Below are 17,143 nucleotides of genomic sequence, written 5' to 3' on the forward strand. Positions count from 1 at the left end.
CCTTCCCTCTCCTGTGGTATTGGGTCTTCCCTGGTTGGTAGCGCACAATCCAGTGGTGGATTGGCAGGCCAGGGAGATATTGGAGTGGAGTGAGCATTGCAGAGAGAATTGCTTAAATAACAATTGCTTAATCGCCTCCATAGCTTCCCTACCTACATTTATTTCAGACTTTGAGGACGTTTTTTCTGAAAAGGGTTGTCAGAAGCTACCACCTCATCGTCCTTATGATTGCCCGGTTAACCTGATTCCCGGTGCAAAATTACCCAAGTCCAGGTTGTATAATCTTTCGGGTCCCGAGAGACAAGCCATGAAAGATTATATCTCCGAGAGTCTGGCCAAGGGACACATCAGACCCTCTTCTTCACCCGTGGCTGCAGGGTTTTTCTTTGTTAAAAAGAAAGATGGGGGCCTGCGTCCTTGCCTAGATTTCCGTGAGCTAAACCGGATAACCGTCCGAGACCCATACCCTCTTCCTCTCATTCCTGACCTTTTTAATCAGATTGCGGGTGCTAGGTGGTTCTCCAAACTTGATCTTAGGGGGGCCTACAATCTGATTCGTATCAAGGAAGGGGATGAGTGGAAGACAGCTTTTAACACCCCTGAGGGGCATTACGAAAATTTAGTCATGCCTTTCGGTCTGACCAATGCCCCTGCTGTCTTCCAACATTTCGTTAATGATATTTTTAGTCATCTCATCGGCAGGTTTGTAGTCATATACCTAGATGATATCTTAATTTATTCGGCTGATCTGAAAACACATGAAGTACATGTCAGGCAAGTACTGCAGGTCCTACGGACGAATAAATTATATGCGAAAATTGAAAAATGTGTCTTCGCCGTTCAGGAAATACAATTCCTGGGATATCTATTATCTGCTTCAGGTTTCCGTATGGATCCTGGGAAGGTCCAGGCAATTTTAGATTGGGATCTTCCTGAGAACCTTAAAGCTCTACAACGGTTTTTGGGTTTCGCAAATTTCTACAGAAAGTTTATTAAAAATTATTCAGTGATCGTTAAACCCCTTACTGACATGACTAGGAAGGGGACTGATTTTTCTAAATGGTCTGACGCCGCTAAAATTGCATTTTCCTCTCTAAAAGAGAGATTTACCTCGGCACCTGTCCTAATTCAACCTGATGTCTCCCAGCCTTTTATTGTTGAAGTTGATGCGTCGGAGGTGGGAGTGGGGGCTGTATTGTCTCAGGGTCCGTCTCCTGGCAAATGGCGTCCTTGCGCTTTCTTTTCCAAAAAATTATCTGCAGCAGAAAAGAACTATGATATTGGAAATAGGGAACTGTTGGCGATTAAACTGGCGTTTGAAGAGTGGCGTCACTTCTTAGAGGGAGCAATCCACCCCGTCACGGTAATTACGGATCACAAAAACCTTCTGTACCTAGAATCGGCTAAGCGTCTCACCCCTAGACAAGCTAGGTGGTCGCTATTCTTTACCAGATTTAACTTTGTAATCACCTATCGTCCTGGGGCAAAAAATACCAAGGCAGACGCATTGTCTCGTAGTTTCCCTGGAGGGGGTAATGTTAGTGATCCGGTACCTATTTTACAAAGAGGAGTGGTTGTCTCTGCTGTACACTCTGTTCTAGAGGGAAAGGTGTTAGAGGCCCAGGGGGACGCCCCGGCCTCTTGCCCCTCAGAGAAATTGTTTGTACCGTTAAACCTGCGTCTTGAGTTATTGAAGGAACATCATAATTCGGCACTTGCTGGGCACCCGGGTAGTAAAGCAACCTTGGAGCTATTGTCTCGTCGTTTTTGGTGGCCAAGGTTGCGTCAGGATGTAATAGATTTCGTGTCTACTTGTTCTACTTGTGCACGCGCGAAAGTCTCTCATACACGTCCAGCAGGGTCTTTATTGCCACTTTTCATCCCCAATAGACCATGGACACATCTATCAATGGATTTCATCACTGACTTACCTTTGTCTGCGGGTAAAACAGTTATCTTGGTAGTAGTAGACAGGTTTAGCAAAATGGTACACTTTATTGCGCTACCCGCACTTCCTAATGCTAAGACTCTTGCTCAGGTGTTTATCAGTGAAATCGTGAAGCTTCACGGGGTCCCTTCCGATGTGGTTTCGGATCGGGGAACCCAGTTTATTTCTAAGTTTTGGAAAGCTTTTTGTACCCGTTTAGGGGTACACTTATCCTTTTCCTCAGCTTTCCATCCTCAGTCGAATGGACAGACTGAGCGTACCAACCAAAACCTAGAAACATATTTAAGGTGTTTTGCGTCTGAAAACCAAGAGGTGTGGTCATCATATTTACCGTTAGCCGAGTTTGCCATAAATAATCGCCGTCAGGAATCCACTGGCAAGTCACCATTTCTTGGTGCATACGGTTTTCATCCCCAATTTTGTACTTTCAAAGAGGGGGGGTCTTCTGGGGTTCCCGAAGAGGAACGGTTTTCTTCATCTCTTTCATCGGTATGGCAGAAGGTGCAAGCTAACTTGAAAAATATGAGTGGTAAATACAAATGCATGGCCGATAAGAAACGGTCGCCAGGTCCGGACCTAGGAGTGAATGACTATGTGTGGTTGTCTACTAGGAATATTAAGTTGAAGGTTCCCTCTTGGAAACTGGGTCCTAGGTTCATTGGTCCTTATAAAATTGTAGCCGTCATTAACCCTGTGGCTTTTCGCCTGGAGCTACCTCAGACTTTTAAGATCCATAACGTCTTCCATAAGTCGCTGCTCAAGAAGTATGTTCCACCTCTAGAACCATCACCGCTGCCACCTCCTCCTGTTGTTGTGGATGGTAATCTGGAGTTTCAAATATCCAGAATTGTTGATTCTCGTCGGGTCCGCCGCTCTCTTCAGTATCTGGTGCATTGGAGGGGTTACGGTCCCGAGGAAAGAATGTGGGTTCCAGCGTCAGAGGTAAACGCCAACAGGTTGATTCAGGCTTTCCATGTCTCTCATCCGGAGAGACCTGGTCCTGAGTGTCCGGAGGCCCCTCGTGAAAGGGGGGGTACTGTCACGAGGGTGTCAAGAGCCACGTCTGACTCCGTTATACCCGGGGTCAGGAAGTCGCAGCGGGTGGCTGCGCGCTCTATGTCTAAAGATCACGGTGTTTCTTAGTGTTTGTTTTCTGTGTTTGCCTTGCTATCCTTTTTGTCTCACTCAGGGATCCGTAGCTTCTCCTCCTCAGCTGTTTCTTGTCTGCCACTCCCAAACTCCTTATATTCTCCTCTCACACTTCTCTTGTTGCCAGTTATAGAGCTTCCTGCCTGGACATCTATACTGACCCACTGGAGCTGAGAATCTGGTTGTTGTTCCAGAGTGCTACCCTCCGGATCCCTGTTGGGCTTTTTGTTGTCTCCTGTTGTTGCCCTCCTGGGATTATATGTTTAGTTTGTATTGTCTGTCCTCCCCTTGGTGTTTTCCTTTAGAGCTAGTGGTGCGGACTAGTGTTCCCACCGCCCTGTTCACTATCTAGGGCTCATCCTAGGGAAAGCCAGGGTTTTAGGCACGTGATCGGCGTACGGGTGAGGAACCCGTCTAGGGACGACAGGGCAGCCAGGCGCCAGTCGCAAAGTGAGTCAGGGGTCACCACCTTCCCTCTCACTAGGGCAGGGCCTCCCTCTTTTCCTCCCTCCGTGTCACGTATGTGACAGTTACGCCGATCGTGATACCCTGAAGTCCTGGCAAATTGGGCTGACCCAGGCCATAAATGGATGGGTAAGTATGGTGATATAACAGGTGTTATAGCTGTATATACATGGGAATTGTCAGTAAATATGATATGACTGGTACTAGAAGAAATGTATACAGTATGGCCATCTCTGCCATTACAGACTATTTATTACAGGCCTCGACTGCTGCTACTGGACTTTCTAGCCTGCCCCTGCTGTATCCAGCCCACCACTGTTTTACTCTATGCCTTGCAGGGGATGCCAGGCAACCCAGCGCTCAGTGATATCCTCCCTTCTCCTTCCCTTTCCCATGCAGGTATCATATCCAGCAGGTCCCTAGAATGTACTGAATGGAAGGCCACGTGCAGCGGGCTCCTCCTGCTCAAACAATTTTAGATTTTGCTGCCCCTTTGCTGCTATTTGAATTAGAAAGCAGTTGGAGGATGAAGCAGCTGCCAAAGAGGATCTCTAGTCCTCCAGAAGTAAGAGGAGGGAAGGAGAAGATGGCAGTTCCAGAAGGACAGAGCAAGAGTGAAAAAATGGAGAGATAGCAAACCCGTGGCACAAAGTAACCACCAAGTAAGTAGTGCCCGTCACACAGCATTGTTTATAAAAACGCATGCCAAAGAATTTGGAAGAGAGGGTACGTAATAGGCCCAGGAGCTGTGCATGGTTCATACATGGTGGTGTCAGCCAATTTGAATGGTTAGACAGAAGATGGGGGCTCCACCTTTTTCCTCCAGCAAAGGTCACTAATTAGGCCCTTTAATCTGAAAAGGTCCACATGTCCCATATGAGTAGACCAGTGCTGTAAACCACACATGATAGTTCAAGGCCCTGTTAAGTATTTTACATTGGAGCCCAGGAGCTTAATGTTAGTCATCTAGATTTAGGGCTCATGCACACGATCGTATGTATTTTGTGATCTGCAAAACACGGAGTACGCAAAAAAAAACAATGACACCTGTGTGACATCCGCATTTTTTGAGAATTCATTGTAACAATGCATGTCCTTGTCCGCCATTGTAACAATGCCTGTCCTTGCGGAATGGACTTGCGGACATTTAAATACTGAATGCACACAGTCATTTAGTTTTAGTTTTTTAAGGCCCATTGAAATTAATGGTTCTGCATTAGGGCCACAACAAAAAAATGAACCGATACGGACAAAAAATACGTTCATGTCTATGAGCCCTTAAAGAGTTTTTCTAATAAAGACATATTTCCGCTCAGTCAAACCATAAGTTATATGACTATAGATCTTGAAACTGGTGCTGGTGACAAGAATAACAAGAAGAGACTCCATCCTCCTGGTCTTTCTCCGATATAGTCTCTGTAGTTCTTATCTGATATAGGCAGGTAAGGAATGGGAAATGAAATGCAGCAGTCAAGATTTTTTATATTTATTTATTTTTATTTTTTTTTAGGGGAAAAGGGGAGGGAAGAAAAGGGGAAGGGAAGATCATTATTAATTTTTGGGGAAACATTTTTTATTTTATTTTTTCTATGGAGGGGGATAAGGGAGAGAAAGGGAAGGGAGAAATGGGGAAGGGAAGTTTTTTTTAAAGTTTTTTAGTTTTTGGGGAAAGGTTAAAATTTTCAGTTTTTTTTTTTTTCCTGGCAGGTGGCAGTACAGGATGGTGCTTGACGGTTCGCCTTCACACTGGCTCTTTTTCCAGAGGCTCTCTAGATTTCATTTTCCTCCAGAACATGCAGATGCTGAAAAAAGAAAATCTATCAGTTATTTGATATTCGCTACTTACATGTCAGCTCTGAGTGAAATGTGTGCACAGATCCTCCAATGTTTTTTCTTACATTAGCTGCTTATCAGTCCACTGACATTATAACATGTCTGGCCTTGTAATATGCACCAAAATTATCATGAAGCGTTCAGTATTGTGATAAATCTGGAGCATCTAGTGACTGCCTGGACTAAGTTTACACTGTGTAATGTGTAACATTTATCTAAAATAATACGCCTGTTCCACAGAGTATCTTATAAATGCTACCTACCATATGCCAGCGATCAGCATGATGGTGACGGAGCCGGCCACAGATATTGCTATGAGGGAAGCATTGTTGTTCCGTAGCTCCTCTAGAAGTGGCGGCTCAGGCGCTGTGATGTCAAGCACATCAGGAAGTGTAGGGCGAGGATGGTATGTTTTTGTCGCCTGTTCCGATCCGCTGATAACTAAATGAAGAAAACAATTACATTAATAGTTAATTCCATGAAGAGAACGATAATGACATTGTAGTGTATCTTATACATGAAATATATGTCAGAATATCAGAATCGTCTGCATCATGGAGGCTCAGAAGTACTGTCAAAGCCAAAAGTGGCTTCAAAATACAGAAATGGCAGAAATGGCTAAAATCTTTCCATTATAGGTCTTTTCCTTACAAATACTAATGTAAAATACCCCACATTATAGGTGACAATTCAGATGTTAAGACCTAGATCCTTTCTCACTAATTATCACCCACAAGTAGATATGAATCCCGTGTATACTAATATTACCACTCAGCATAGTGCCAGTAATAATATGTCCTTACCTGCCACGTTATAGGTGATCTTACTCACTGGCACCTCAGAGTCCAGGATGGTGGTACACGTGTACCGTCCGGAGTCCCCCATCTGTACGCCCTTGATCACTAGATAGGGCTCCCGGGTGATTTTGGGATTGTGTTCACGATGCTATAGAAAAATATGGAGAATTATTAAAGCCTCAGATATCACAACTATTCATAATACAATATTTGTAATTTATCATAGCCATATTAGTGTTGAGCGCGAATATTCGAATTGCGAACATTTTTCTCGAATATCACGATTTCGAGATTTCGCGAATATTTAGAATATAGTGCTATATATTCGCGAAATCGAATATTCGTTTTTTTTTTTTTTTTTTAATGCTCCATTCAGGGCCCGTTGCCGTGCTCATGGAGCGTCCCCATCACCATGGGGACGGTCCATATACTAGAATGTACTGTCGGATTAGAGAATTACGTTGAAATCACCATGCGATTTTTTTCGTGTTATATTAATCGCATCGCAATTTCAGCTTCGCACTGCTATATTCCATACATGTGTATTTTACGCAATTTCGTACTATTGCTCTAACTTCGTCTTTTAGAATATTACGAATATTCTAAAGACGAAGTTAGAGCAATATTACGAAATTTCGTAAAATACACATATATATTGTAATTTAGCTAATATAGTGCTATAATCATTTTTTTTTTCTTTCATTTTTTTTCCCTCTTCTGAACTTAAGCTTTGTAAAATATGTACACTGTTAAAAAAATTAATATAGCAGTATATTAGCTAAATTACAATATATATGTGTATTTTACGAAATTTCGTAATATTGCTCTAACTTCGTCTTTTAGAATATTCGTAATATTCTAAAAGACGAAGTTAGAGCAATAGAACGAAATTTCGTAAAATACACATATATGGAATATAGCAGTGCGAAGCTGAAATTGCGATGCGATTAATATAACACGAAATAATCGCATGGTGATTTCTACTTATTACTGCTATAGTCCATCAGTTGAAATCGCCATGCGATGAATATAACTCGAAGAATAGTACTGCTATATTCCATATTCGCCGAATATGGACTATAGCAGTACTAAGTAGAAATCACCATGCGATTATTTCGTGTTATATTAATCGCATCGCAATTTCAGCTTCGCACTGCTATATTCCATATATGTGTATTTTACGAAATTTCGTACTATTGCTCTAACTTCGTCTTTTAGAATAATACGAATATTCTAAAAGACGAAGTTAGAGCAATATTACGAAATTTCGTAAAATACACATATATATTGTAATTTAGCTAATATACTGCTATATTAACTTTTTTTAACAGTGTACATATTTTACAAAGCTTAAGTTCAGAAGAGGGAAAAAAAATGAAAGAAAAAAAAAAATGATTATAGCACTATATTAGCTAAATTACAATATATATGTGTATTTTACGAAATTTCGTAATATTGCTCTAACTTCGTCTTTTAGAATATTCGTAATATTCTAAAAGACGAAGTTAGAGCAATAGTACGAAATTTCGTAAAATACCATTGCCTTATACTAATATACTAGAAAAATCGCAACATGCGATTAAAATAATCGCATATTATTCGCGAAAATTGAAATAATTACGAATATTCGATTTCGACGAATATAACACGAATATTCACTCGAATATTCGCGATATATCGCGAAATCGAATATGGCACCTCTCGCTCATCACTAAGCCATATCATTAAAACAAAAATTGAGAAAATTACTGATGATAATTTGCTGACATGACAGAAAGTCTGATTTTAGACCATATTAAGCAGCCTGGTGATGATATTGGGTGAAAGGACTTTCTGCTAAGTGGTTTTTGAGTAAGGAAAGGAATACGTTTGGGAAGTGCTGCCTTAACATGATAGTCGTAAAACTCAAACTGAACAATCTCCCAATTTTACCCTTATTTTCTTGGAAATCTGCATTGTACTTACCAGGATGAACACGTTGTTATAGGTTTCCTCCAGCCTCGCGTACCATTCAAAAGTACAGTCCAGAATTAGTTCTTCATATTCTGGGATTTTTATATTTATCTCTAGAAAAACAGGAAAATGAAAGAAGATATTATAGAAGTAATTGTGTAGATATTCTGTCCTGCATTTAGGGGTTGTCTCAATAACGCGTCTCCTTCTATAAGACCTAATAGGAAATACGGCCATCATAGAGGAGACTGATAGCAACTGGTTATATTCCGCTATCTCCTCACCTCCACAGTTTACAGTCTCTGCCAGGTGAGACTTGTGATCTTTACATGGAGAGCAGGACCGTCCAGTTTTCAGATCTGAGAAAAGAAGAAAGAAATGAAATGTGAGCCGAGCATTAAAGACACTTATAATATTAGAATAAATATGATAATCATGTGCTGGTATCTATCACCCCTCTGTCACCTGCACATGGACAGTATACTGTACAGGCTGCCACAAATCACCCTTCTAGCCTGCTTATGGACTGAATCATATTAATTTAAATATCCTCCTGCTTTGGAAAGTCTGGTGTATACCAGTGACTGGTATATTTAGTGTACGGTGAGGATTTGGGGTCCTATATATTTAATAATGTACTATATGAATGTAGATGTAAGAATAGAAACTTCTACTTTACCGAAACATCTGTTGGAGGTGCATAGGCAGCTGCATCTCTCCAAGTAGTCTGTGAAAAGAGGAGACATCATATAATAGTCAGCGAGTGCTGTGTAAAGTGCCTATGTAGTGCTGCTCACCTCTGTATAATAGGCACAGTACCAACAGTTTACACAGACTAGTGGGAAAGGTCCATTGGCATGCATTATTATACTGTAATTCTAGTTTCTCTGGCCTATAATAGAAATATTATACTGTACCTTGATTTTTTGGAGGGCCCCCGGCGCAGACAACCTTCTCCTCGGAGCAGGTCTTACAGTTGGTGTAGGTTTGCACCATTAATCCTGGGGAAATGCACTTGTGTTATAACCTTCCAATCTTATAGATAATAATAATGACAAGAAGCTGAATCTGGTATAAAATGTACTTACCACAGCTGTCTGCACCTGAGGAATGGAGAAGAAAGAAGACATTACTGACCGTTCTCATTGTCAGACTCAGAAACCTCTAATCTCTGGGTCTCCTTATTATTACATGATGTCAGTGCCTATGTGTTCATCACTTTGTTTTCTAGATTTCCATTGACAGAAATCTCTGAGCCGCCCCAGAACGTTCCGGGCCTCTATAGAGCGCAGCAGCTCCTAGTGCAAACATCCCTGGCAGCCAATCAGGTGCCGGCTTTCATATGTCCAGTACAGGGTAGGAGATAACAGCAGTGATCTGACTGGTGGCTGTGGGGATCTCTAGTTTGGGTCTACATTACTATTACTACAAGAGGCCTGTGTGTGTAATGCATTTATATGTCATATTATAGCACGTGTTATATCTAGAAGAACTCACCTTGTTTATTTGGACACCTCCCTAAAAGTGAGAAATGAAGAAATGCAGAATTACTGATAGAAAACAATAGAGAACAGAAATCCCCTGTATATCAGGGCTCTATCTATAACACTGCAACAATACAAAAGAAAACTGCACGCATAGCAATTACCCAGTATAGAACATTTTATTCCAATCGCTCCCTCCTGTCACTAGGCTGTAGGGAAAGGTAAACGAGCAGAAAACATCCTCTCTGACAACCTACCAGACACGTAGAAGATAAGTACAATGGTAGACAGAAGAGGATTCCACTTACGTTGTTTTGAGTCCTGGACGATAACCTTGAGCTTTTCTTTGAGTCGCTGGAAATGGAGTCCAATGATGTGAAGAAGCTGGACCTCTAAGATATATAAAGAGGAGAAGAATGAGAGTCCGATCCCCTCATCTATCAGTCTGAGCCCCCAACACACTAATTCCTATTAATAAGAGAAGTAGAATTTCCACCTACGTATAAGATATTGTACTTACCCTTAAAACCTATATCCTGGATGACGTCCACAGATTTTTTATATTCAGACGCAATTTCGGATATAGCATATTTATCTGGAAGGAAAATAATGGTACAATCATTATCTATCTGTAGATTATATGAAATAGAGATAATAGTAATAATATAATTACCCAGTATGCCGACTTCATCCTCAAGGTAGTCCAGGACTTTTTTCTCTGTGACTTTGGCAAACCGCTTGATGTTCACATAGGCTTCTATGGAGTCAATGTCATCGACTTGGCTTTTGATAAAGGTGTTGAATTCTTCCATAGCCATTTTCCCTCTGGAGTCGCATGGTATGCAACAGAGAGACAGTCCGATGAAGACAGATGTTACAAGCAGTAGAAGCCACGTGGTCTGGATAGAACCAGTCATTTTTCGTAAAATCGCTTCCTGTAGCAAATAATCGCTAAGGACGCAAGAGAGCAGAACTATGTCCCACTGAGAAGACAACAGCACTGCACAGGTTATAGCATCGGTGCCGGTTAAGAGACATTTGTCTTTATGACATCATCAGAATATGCAAATGAGGCTCTGAAACAAGCAATTGGATTGGTGGAAAATGGGATTATGACATCATCACATGAATATGCAAATAAGGCTATGGAACACAAACAATTGGATTGGTGGAAAATGTAATTGTGATATCACCATATGAATATGCAAATTAGGCTCCAAAACAAATAAGCCATTGCATTCGTGGAAAATGTAATTATGACATAATCATATGCTAATGATTCTCTGGAACATGAGTTGTTAGAAGGAGTAAATAAGTATGTTCACAAAAAAAAACCTTTTTTTAAATATCACAAATAATACATATAATGACATTCTTTACAGAATATACATATCAAACAAGGTTCCCAGAATGATGTACCCAGGGGCATAGCGGGAGAAAGGGGGGAGGGCTGTTGCAAGTGGGTGCATATGCCCCGGGTGCCGAGGATGTAGGAGGCACCTGGGCGGGCACAGTCTTCTGAACATGTCTCGCATGACATCACAACAAAGAGGTTTTAGGTGGAAGGTGGAAGCAGAGCACCGGAGCTGCCTGCTGCAGTGAGCCAGTCTATACTGGTGCTGCGCCTCTACCTCTTCTCCTCTCCACTCACTAAAAGCACATATATGGATAGAAACTGCTCTACAGGACAGGAGGTACTAGTCTGCGGCTGCCCCAATGAATGGTTTATGGCTCCAAGACTATGAAGCCGGAGCTGCCCTGAGACAGTATTCACACTGTTGCCGGCTCTGGGCCTCCTCTTCCTTTTCTGTGGCCCTCAGGCACTGGCACCTTGCCCCTGTAGTCCCAGTGTTATCTGTGGTGTAACAGGACTGCAGGTAACAATTACATTGTCTGTGCAGAGAATGATGACTGTGGTTTTAAATAGGACTGCAGGTCATGATACTATATTATCTACAGTCTGCTCATGAAGCTACATGATTGACAAATATGATATGTCATGTTGCTTCATGAACAGAGTGCAGATAATGTAGTAGCATGACCTGCAGTCCTATGTAAAGGCACAGATCAAATTCTCCTTACAGAGCCATTGCAGTCTATGGGGCTATTCACATGGCTTTTTTTTTCTTATAAACAGCCTAACTACAACATGGGGCCACTTTTAGTTTTATTTTCCAGGGCCACTTTAAGTTCCCAGTCCACCCTTGGGGCTGACCATAATCTCCTGCCCTTTCCTCATCTACTCATCCCAGCAGGTGTGATGGTGTCAATGCACTGTGCCAGCTGGAGAGATCAGGATGTGGTCTGTTCACCGGGACTAGGTGAGTATTACTGATTATTTTTTATTTACACTGGGGGCCTTATAACTTATATTAGGGAGAGTACTACTGTGTGGGGACATTAAGGGGGATCACTACTGTGAGGATGGAGTAAGTGGGCATAATTACTGTTTGGGGGCACTAAGAAGGCATAACTACTGAGATGGTGGCGGTCTTGATTAGCCGTGGGAGGTTGGCTGCAGGGAAGTTGTTGGGGGGGGGGGGGGGGGGGGGTCACATTTAGCCATTATGCCCTGGAATTGATTCTTGTACAGAAGGAGGTGGGCCAGGATCTCTAAGTGTGATCCTCATTAGTCTTGGCTCTCCTGGCCCACCTCCTTCTGCAATTTTACACAATCCGGTTCATTACCGTGAGCATCTTCCGTGAGGCAGCGACCACAGATGTGTTAAGACACTTGTTATTGACATCAGAAAAGCATCCAATCACATTTAAGTGGTGCACTAAGCACAAGAGGGAACACCAGGTGGTGACGGTTAGTGAAGCTTCAGTAGCCATTTTTCTGTAGCCTGATTATGCTCATTCTGTCAGGACACCCAGATCTAGTGTCTGATCTAAAGCGGGATCTAGGGTCACTTGTTTATTAAAGCATAAGGGGGCATAACTACTGAGTGCGGTGCTAATGGGGCATTTTACTGTGTGGAGGCACAACTACTTTTGGGGACACTTAGGGGGCATTCTACTTTTACAGGGCACTAAAAGAGGCATTTGACTGTCTGGGGGCACTACATTGGCATTCTACTATATGAGGACACTAAAATGGGCAATCTAATCTAAGGGGGCAATAATGGGGCAATCTATTGTGTAGAGTCGATAAAGGAATTCTACTGTGTGGTGGTAGTAAGGGAGCAAAACAACTGTAAGGGGACACTAAGGCATTCTACTGTGTGGGTGCACTAAGGGCGAATCTACTATGTGGGGGCACTATGGGGATTTTATACTATGTGGGGGCAGTAATGGGGAATTCTATTGTGTGGGGTAACTAAGGGGGCATTCTACTGTGTGGGTGCACTAAGGGGACATTATTCTATCTGAGTCTAAAGATAGACATTAAGCAGATTTAAAAACATGACTTAGTGTAAAAGAAATTGCTGTTGCGCGCTGTGTATGCACCCAACATTGACCCTTCTTGGGCCTTTTAAAACTGGAAAGTTAAGGTTTTACTGGCTACCTAAATGCCATAAATGTGGGCACTAACTCTTAACTTGGTGCATGGGAACATGACAGGGCTCAGAAGCAGGATTGTCAACCATCCAGAAACTTCTGGACAGTCTGTAAAAATAGATGGCTTTTTTGCTGTGTCTGTGAAAATAAGTAGATTTGTCTATGATTTTTTTTGAGGCTGGTGGTACTTGACTAGATTATTTTGGTGTTAGTTATCATTGTACAGCTCACAGTAAATGCTGGTAATGAGTTATGATCAGTATATTGAGCTATAGACCTAAATTACTTATAATAGTTATTATTCATTATGGTTTTCTAATTTGCCAGTAAAAAACTTTGGCTGTCCATGATTTTGGGATAAGTTGTCCAGAAAAAAGAAAAATTCTGGTTGGCAACCCTGCTCAGAAGGGAAGGAGCGCCATTTGACCACATCACACTTGCAGATACCCTGAGATACCACTAAAAAGGAAACCCCTATACCGTAAATGGCCCAACTTTGAAATCTACACCCATCAAGTTATTTATCATAGAGTGGAGTGAGCATTTTTACCCCACGGGTGTTTTGTACAAATTATTGAGCAAGGGACTGTTCAAAATGAAAATTGCACATTTTCCACAGATATGGCATTTCAGTGCCCAATATGCTGTGCCCAACTTGTGCTATATGAGAAACATGACGTCCTTTAAATTTTTAGGCAGATTCTACTGGATACGGAAATGCCATAAATATGGACCTAAACTGTTTGGGTAAGCTGCAGGGTTCAAAAAGAAAAAAACATCTTTTGGCTTTTGCAGTGCAGATTTTGATGTATTGATTTATGGGTGCCATGTTGCTTTGAACAGCCACTGAGGTACCAGTACAGCTATTCTCTGAGAACTATGCATTTATTTTTCTCTCAACTGAGCTGTGCGACGGCTTATTTTTTGTCGGATGAGTTGCCTCTTTCATAAGTTCTATATTGGGGTACATATGAGTTTATCACTTTTTTTTCCGCTTTTCAGGAAACAGAATAAAGAAAAGGCAGCAACTCTGCCGTTACATTTGGGTTTTGTTTTTGTAGCGTACACTATGCGGGAAAAATGACATGTTATTATGCCAGTTAATACGATTACAGAGATACCAATTTTTTTTTTTTTACGTTTCACCAGTTTTAGGGCTCATGCACATGACCGTGTTTTTGTCCACATCCGATCCACATTGGAGACAGCACATTTACTTGTCCATTCCATGGCACCTGCAAAAGAAATAGAACATGTCCTATTCTTGTCCTTTTTACAGACAAGGATAGGACAGTTCTATAAAGGGCAGGACGTTCTGTTCTGCAAAATACGTAACGCACATGTTCGGTATCCATGTTATGTGAATCTGCAATTTGCAGACAGCGAAAAACGACAATGGCCATGTGCATGAGCCCCTACACAAAGCATTTTGAAAAAAAATCATTTTGTGTCGCCATTTTCTGAAAGCCATATTTTTGTTTATTTTTCTGCCCATGGTCTTGTATGATGGTGTAGATCATGTGTTATTTTTATAGTGCAGGTCGCTATGGATGCGACAATATGAAATATGTTAATTGTTAAAACTTTTGGATGGGGGCGTGGCCTGATGCAGAGCTGAGCAGACGTGCCCGCTCTGAGCTCTGGCAGCCGCAGCAACTCACCGCTACATACAGCGTCCTCCTACCTCCAAACCCAGCCTAAAAGAACCCACAGTTCACCTGCCAACTCAGGAGCCTCCAGAATAACCCGTTCCAAGAAAACACCGGGTCCACCGCCGAAACTCACCTCCTTCTTCTCCCCGGCACGGATCCAAGATGGCGCCCGATCTTCACAGAAGCGCTGGAATCACAACAGAAGCGCTCCACAAGGCAGCACATGACTGCAAGATCCCCTGAACATTCTTTGCCGGCAAGTAAATCCAACACACCTAAAGGTGGGGTCACCTCAGAGCTCTTCCCCTGGAGCTATATCAGACAGCAGCATTAAACTAGAAAGGGGTAACATTATCACACTAACTTCCAAGCAACAACTAATGGCAGATTTAAAAAGCTCTATACACCTAGAAATATAGTCGGCCCTGAACACTATTAGAGCTGACATAACAGCTATTGGGGACCGCACTGCCCATTTAGAAGAAAAAATGGAGGACTTTAAAGAAGCTCACAACCTCTTGGTTGACTCTTGCAATGAAACAAAAGATGATGTAGCAGCCATAAAATTAAAACTGGCTGACTTGGAAGATCGTTCCAGAAGGAACAATATTAGGCTCAGGAACATCCCTGAAACTGTCACAAATGAGTTGCTTCAAGAGTTCCTGACAGATTTATTCACATTGATTCTTCCTGATACCCCTGAGAGAGACCTCCTAATTGACAGAGCACATCGGGTTCCTAAACCCAGATCCCTGCCTGCAAGCACACCAAGAGACGTGCTAGTGAGATTACACTTTTTTCACTTTAAAAATAATCTGTTGAGAGAAGCTGGCCACAAGAAAGATAAACCAGAGAGGTTTAAACAAATCTCACTCTTTGCTGCCCTCTCCCCTGCAACATTGGCGAGAAGGAGAGAGTTCGCAAAATACACCGCCATATTGAGAGAAAACATCATCTCATACCGATGGGGATTCCCTGTCAAACTTATTGTCAGCAGAAAAAACTCTAACCACGTGCTATTATCTCCCTCACAAGCTGCAGAAGTGCTGAAGAAATGGTTTCCTCATCTGTCACCAGAGGGAGAAAGATCATCAGAGAAGCAGAAACCTCCAACCCTGATGCGAGAATGGACTGTAGTGAAGAGATAAAGACAGAACTTCTTACAGTTCTATGAGGTACTCCCTCCTCTCTCACCACCTATAAGCACACACGTTTGTGCTTACTTCATCTTCCTCCATATCTCTATCTCTCATCAACTATGGCGGACCTCAACCCTTACTAAGAAGTTGAACTTAATATATGGCTGTTGGCTAGCCGGAGCTAGCTGAATCTGATTAGTCACATCTTCCTAAAAATCACCCCAACATTGACTTGTTATTTTAGCTCTTTAATTCTTCTTGACTACTGTTTGCCACCCTCCTACACAACTCCTCCGACCCTACACATGGCAGATGTGAAGGAGATTGGCGATTATTTGGGAATTTTAAAATCCCCATCACCCTATGGTTCATGCGTTACTGTTTGTATATGTTGTGAGGGCAATATGTCTATTACATTCATCAAAGATAAGTTATTAAATGTAAGTCTAGGAACCACCCAGATATCACCATCCTGGTCCACTTTACAAACCTACTTAAATGAACGCAAGCATAACTTCACACCTCAAATATGGCTTTAAAAATATCTTCCTTAAATGCTAAAGGTCTAAATTCCCCTTTCAAAAGATCTAGTTTGTGGAGATTTACAAAAAAGGGAGAGGGGACCTAACCTGGGTAAAGGTTTTTGTATACACATATATATTAATGCCAAGAATGGCCTAGACCAGGGGTGGCCAACCTTACAGGCACAAAGAGCCCCCCCAAAAAAAGTATATAAATTTACACACAAGTCACCATATTTTTCGCCCTACAAGATGCACCTAGGTTTTAACAAAGAAAAATAAGAGAAAAAAATTATATTTTTCATCTTATCTGAGGTCTGATAAAAATTAAAAAAAATCTTATTTTTAATTAGCAGAGAAAAAATGAAAAAATATATTTTTCATCAGACCTCAGATCAGACTCCTATATCAGATCCCCAATCCTCATCTGACCTAAAATAAGATCCCCAAACCTCATCAGACCTCCAAATCAGACCCCCAATGCTCGGATCAGACAACACAAATCAGACTTCCAGTGTCAGAGCTCCCCCATGCTCAGATCTCCCCCCCTTCTCAGATCTGCCCCCCCCATGCTCAGATCTCCCCCCCCATGCTCAGATTTAACCCCCATTGCTTAGATCAGGACCCCATTGCTCATTTAAGATCCCCATTGCCCAGACCAGAACCCCCCCCCCCCCCATGCTCAGATCAGAACCTCACAT

General features: G+C 42.0%; 1 protein-coding gene across 1 annotated transcript; it reads right to left on the bottom strand.

The window, feature by feature from the left end:
- Positions 1-7,903: 7,903 nt before the first annotated feature.
- LOC122925219 lies at positions 7,904-10,488 on the bottom strand. Its single transcript, XM_044276716.1, has 9 exons — positions 10,303-10,488; positions 10,150-10,224; positions 9,938-10,021; positions 9,643-9,663; positions 9,234-9,248; positions 9,063-9,146; positions 8,430-8,504; positions 8,158-8,258; positions 7,904-7,954 (listed from the first exon to the last, which is right to left on the bottom strand). The coding sequence occupies exons 1-9, from the start codon at positions 10,445-10,447 to the stop codon at positions 7,904-7,906; spliced, it is 651 nt and encodes a 216-aa protein (XP_044132651.1). The 5' UTR covers positions 10,448-10,488.
- Positions 10,489-17,143: the final 6,655 nt, after the last annotated feature.

Source organism: Bufo gargarizans, chromosome 1, assembly GCF_014858855.1.
Source record: "Bufo gargarizans isolate SCDJY-AF-19 chromosome 1, ASM1485885v1, whole genome shotgun sequence".
NCBI classification, from domain to species: Eukaryota; Metazoa; Chordata; class Amphibia; order Anura; family Bufonidae; genus Bufo; species Bufo gargarizans.

What these genes read in the sequence shown, in the direction of transcription:
- LOC122925219 (XM_044276716.1), bottom strand. Translation starts at nt 10,447, where the DNA reads ATGGCTATGGAAGAATTCAACACCTTTATCAAAAGCCAAGTCGATGAC. An exon ending in AGAGACTGTAAACTGTGGAG is followed by an intron (nt 8,259 to 8,429) that starts GTGAGGAGATAG and finishes CTGTTTTTCTAG; the next exon opens with AGATAAATATAAAAATCCCA. An exon ending in ATAACAACGTGTTCATCCTG is followed by an intron (nt 7,955 to 8,157) that starts GTAAGTACAATG and finishes CTGTCATGTCAG; the next exon opens with CAAATTATCATCAGTAATTT.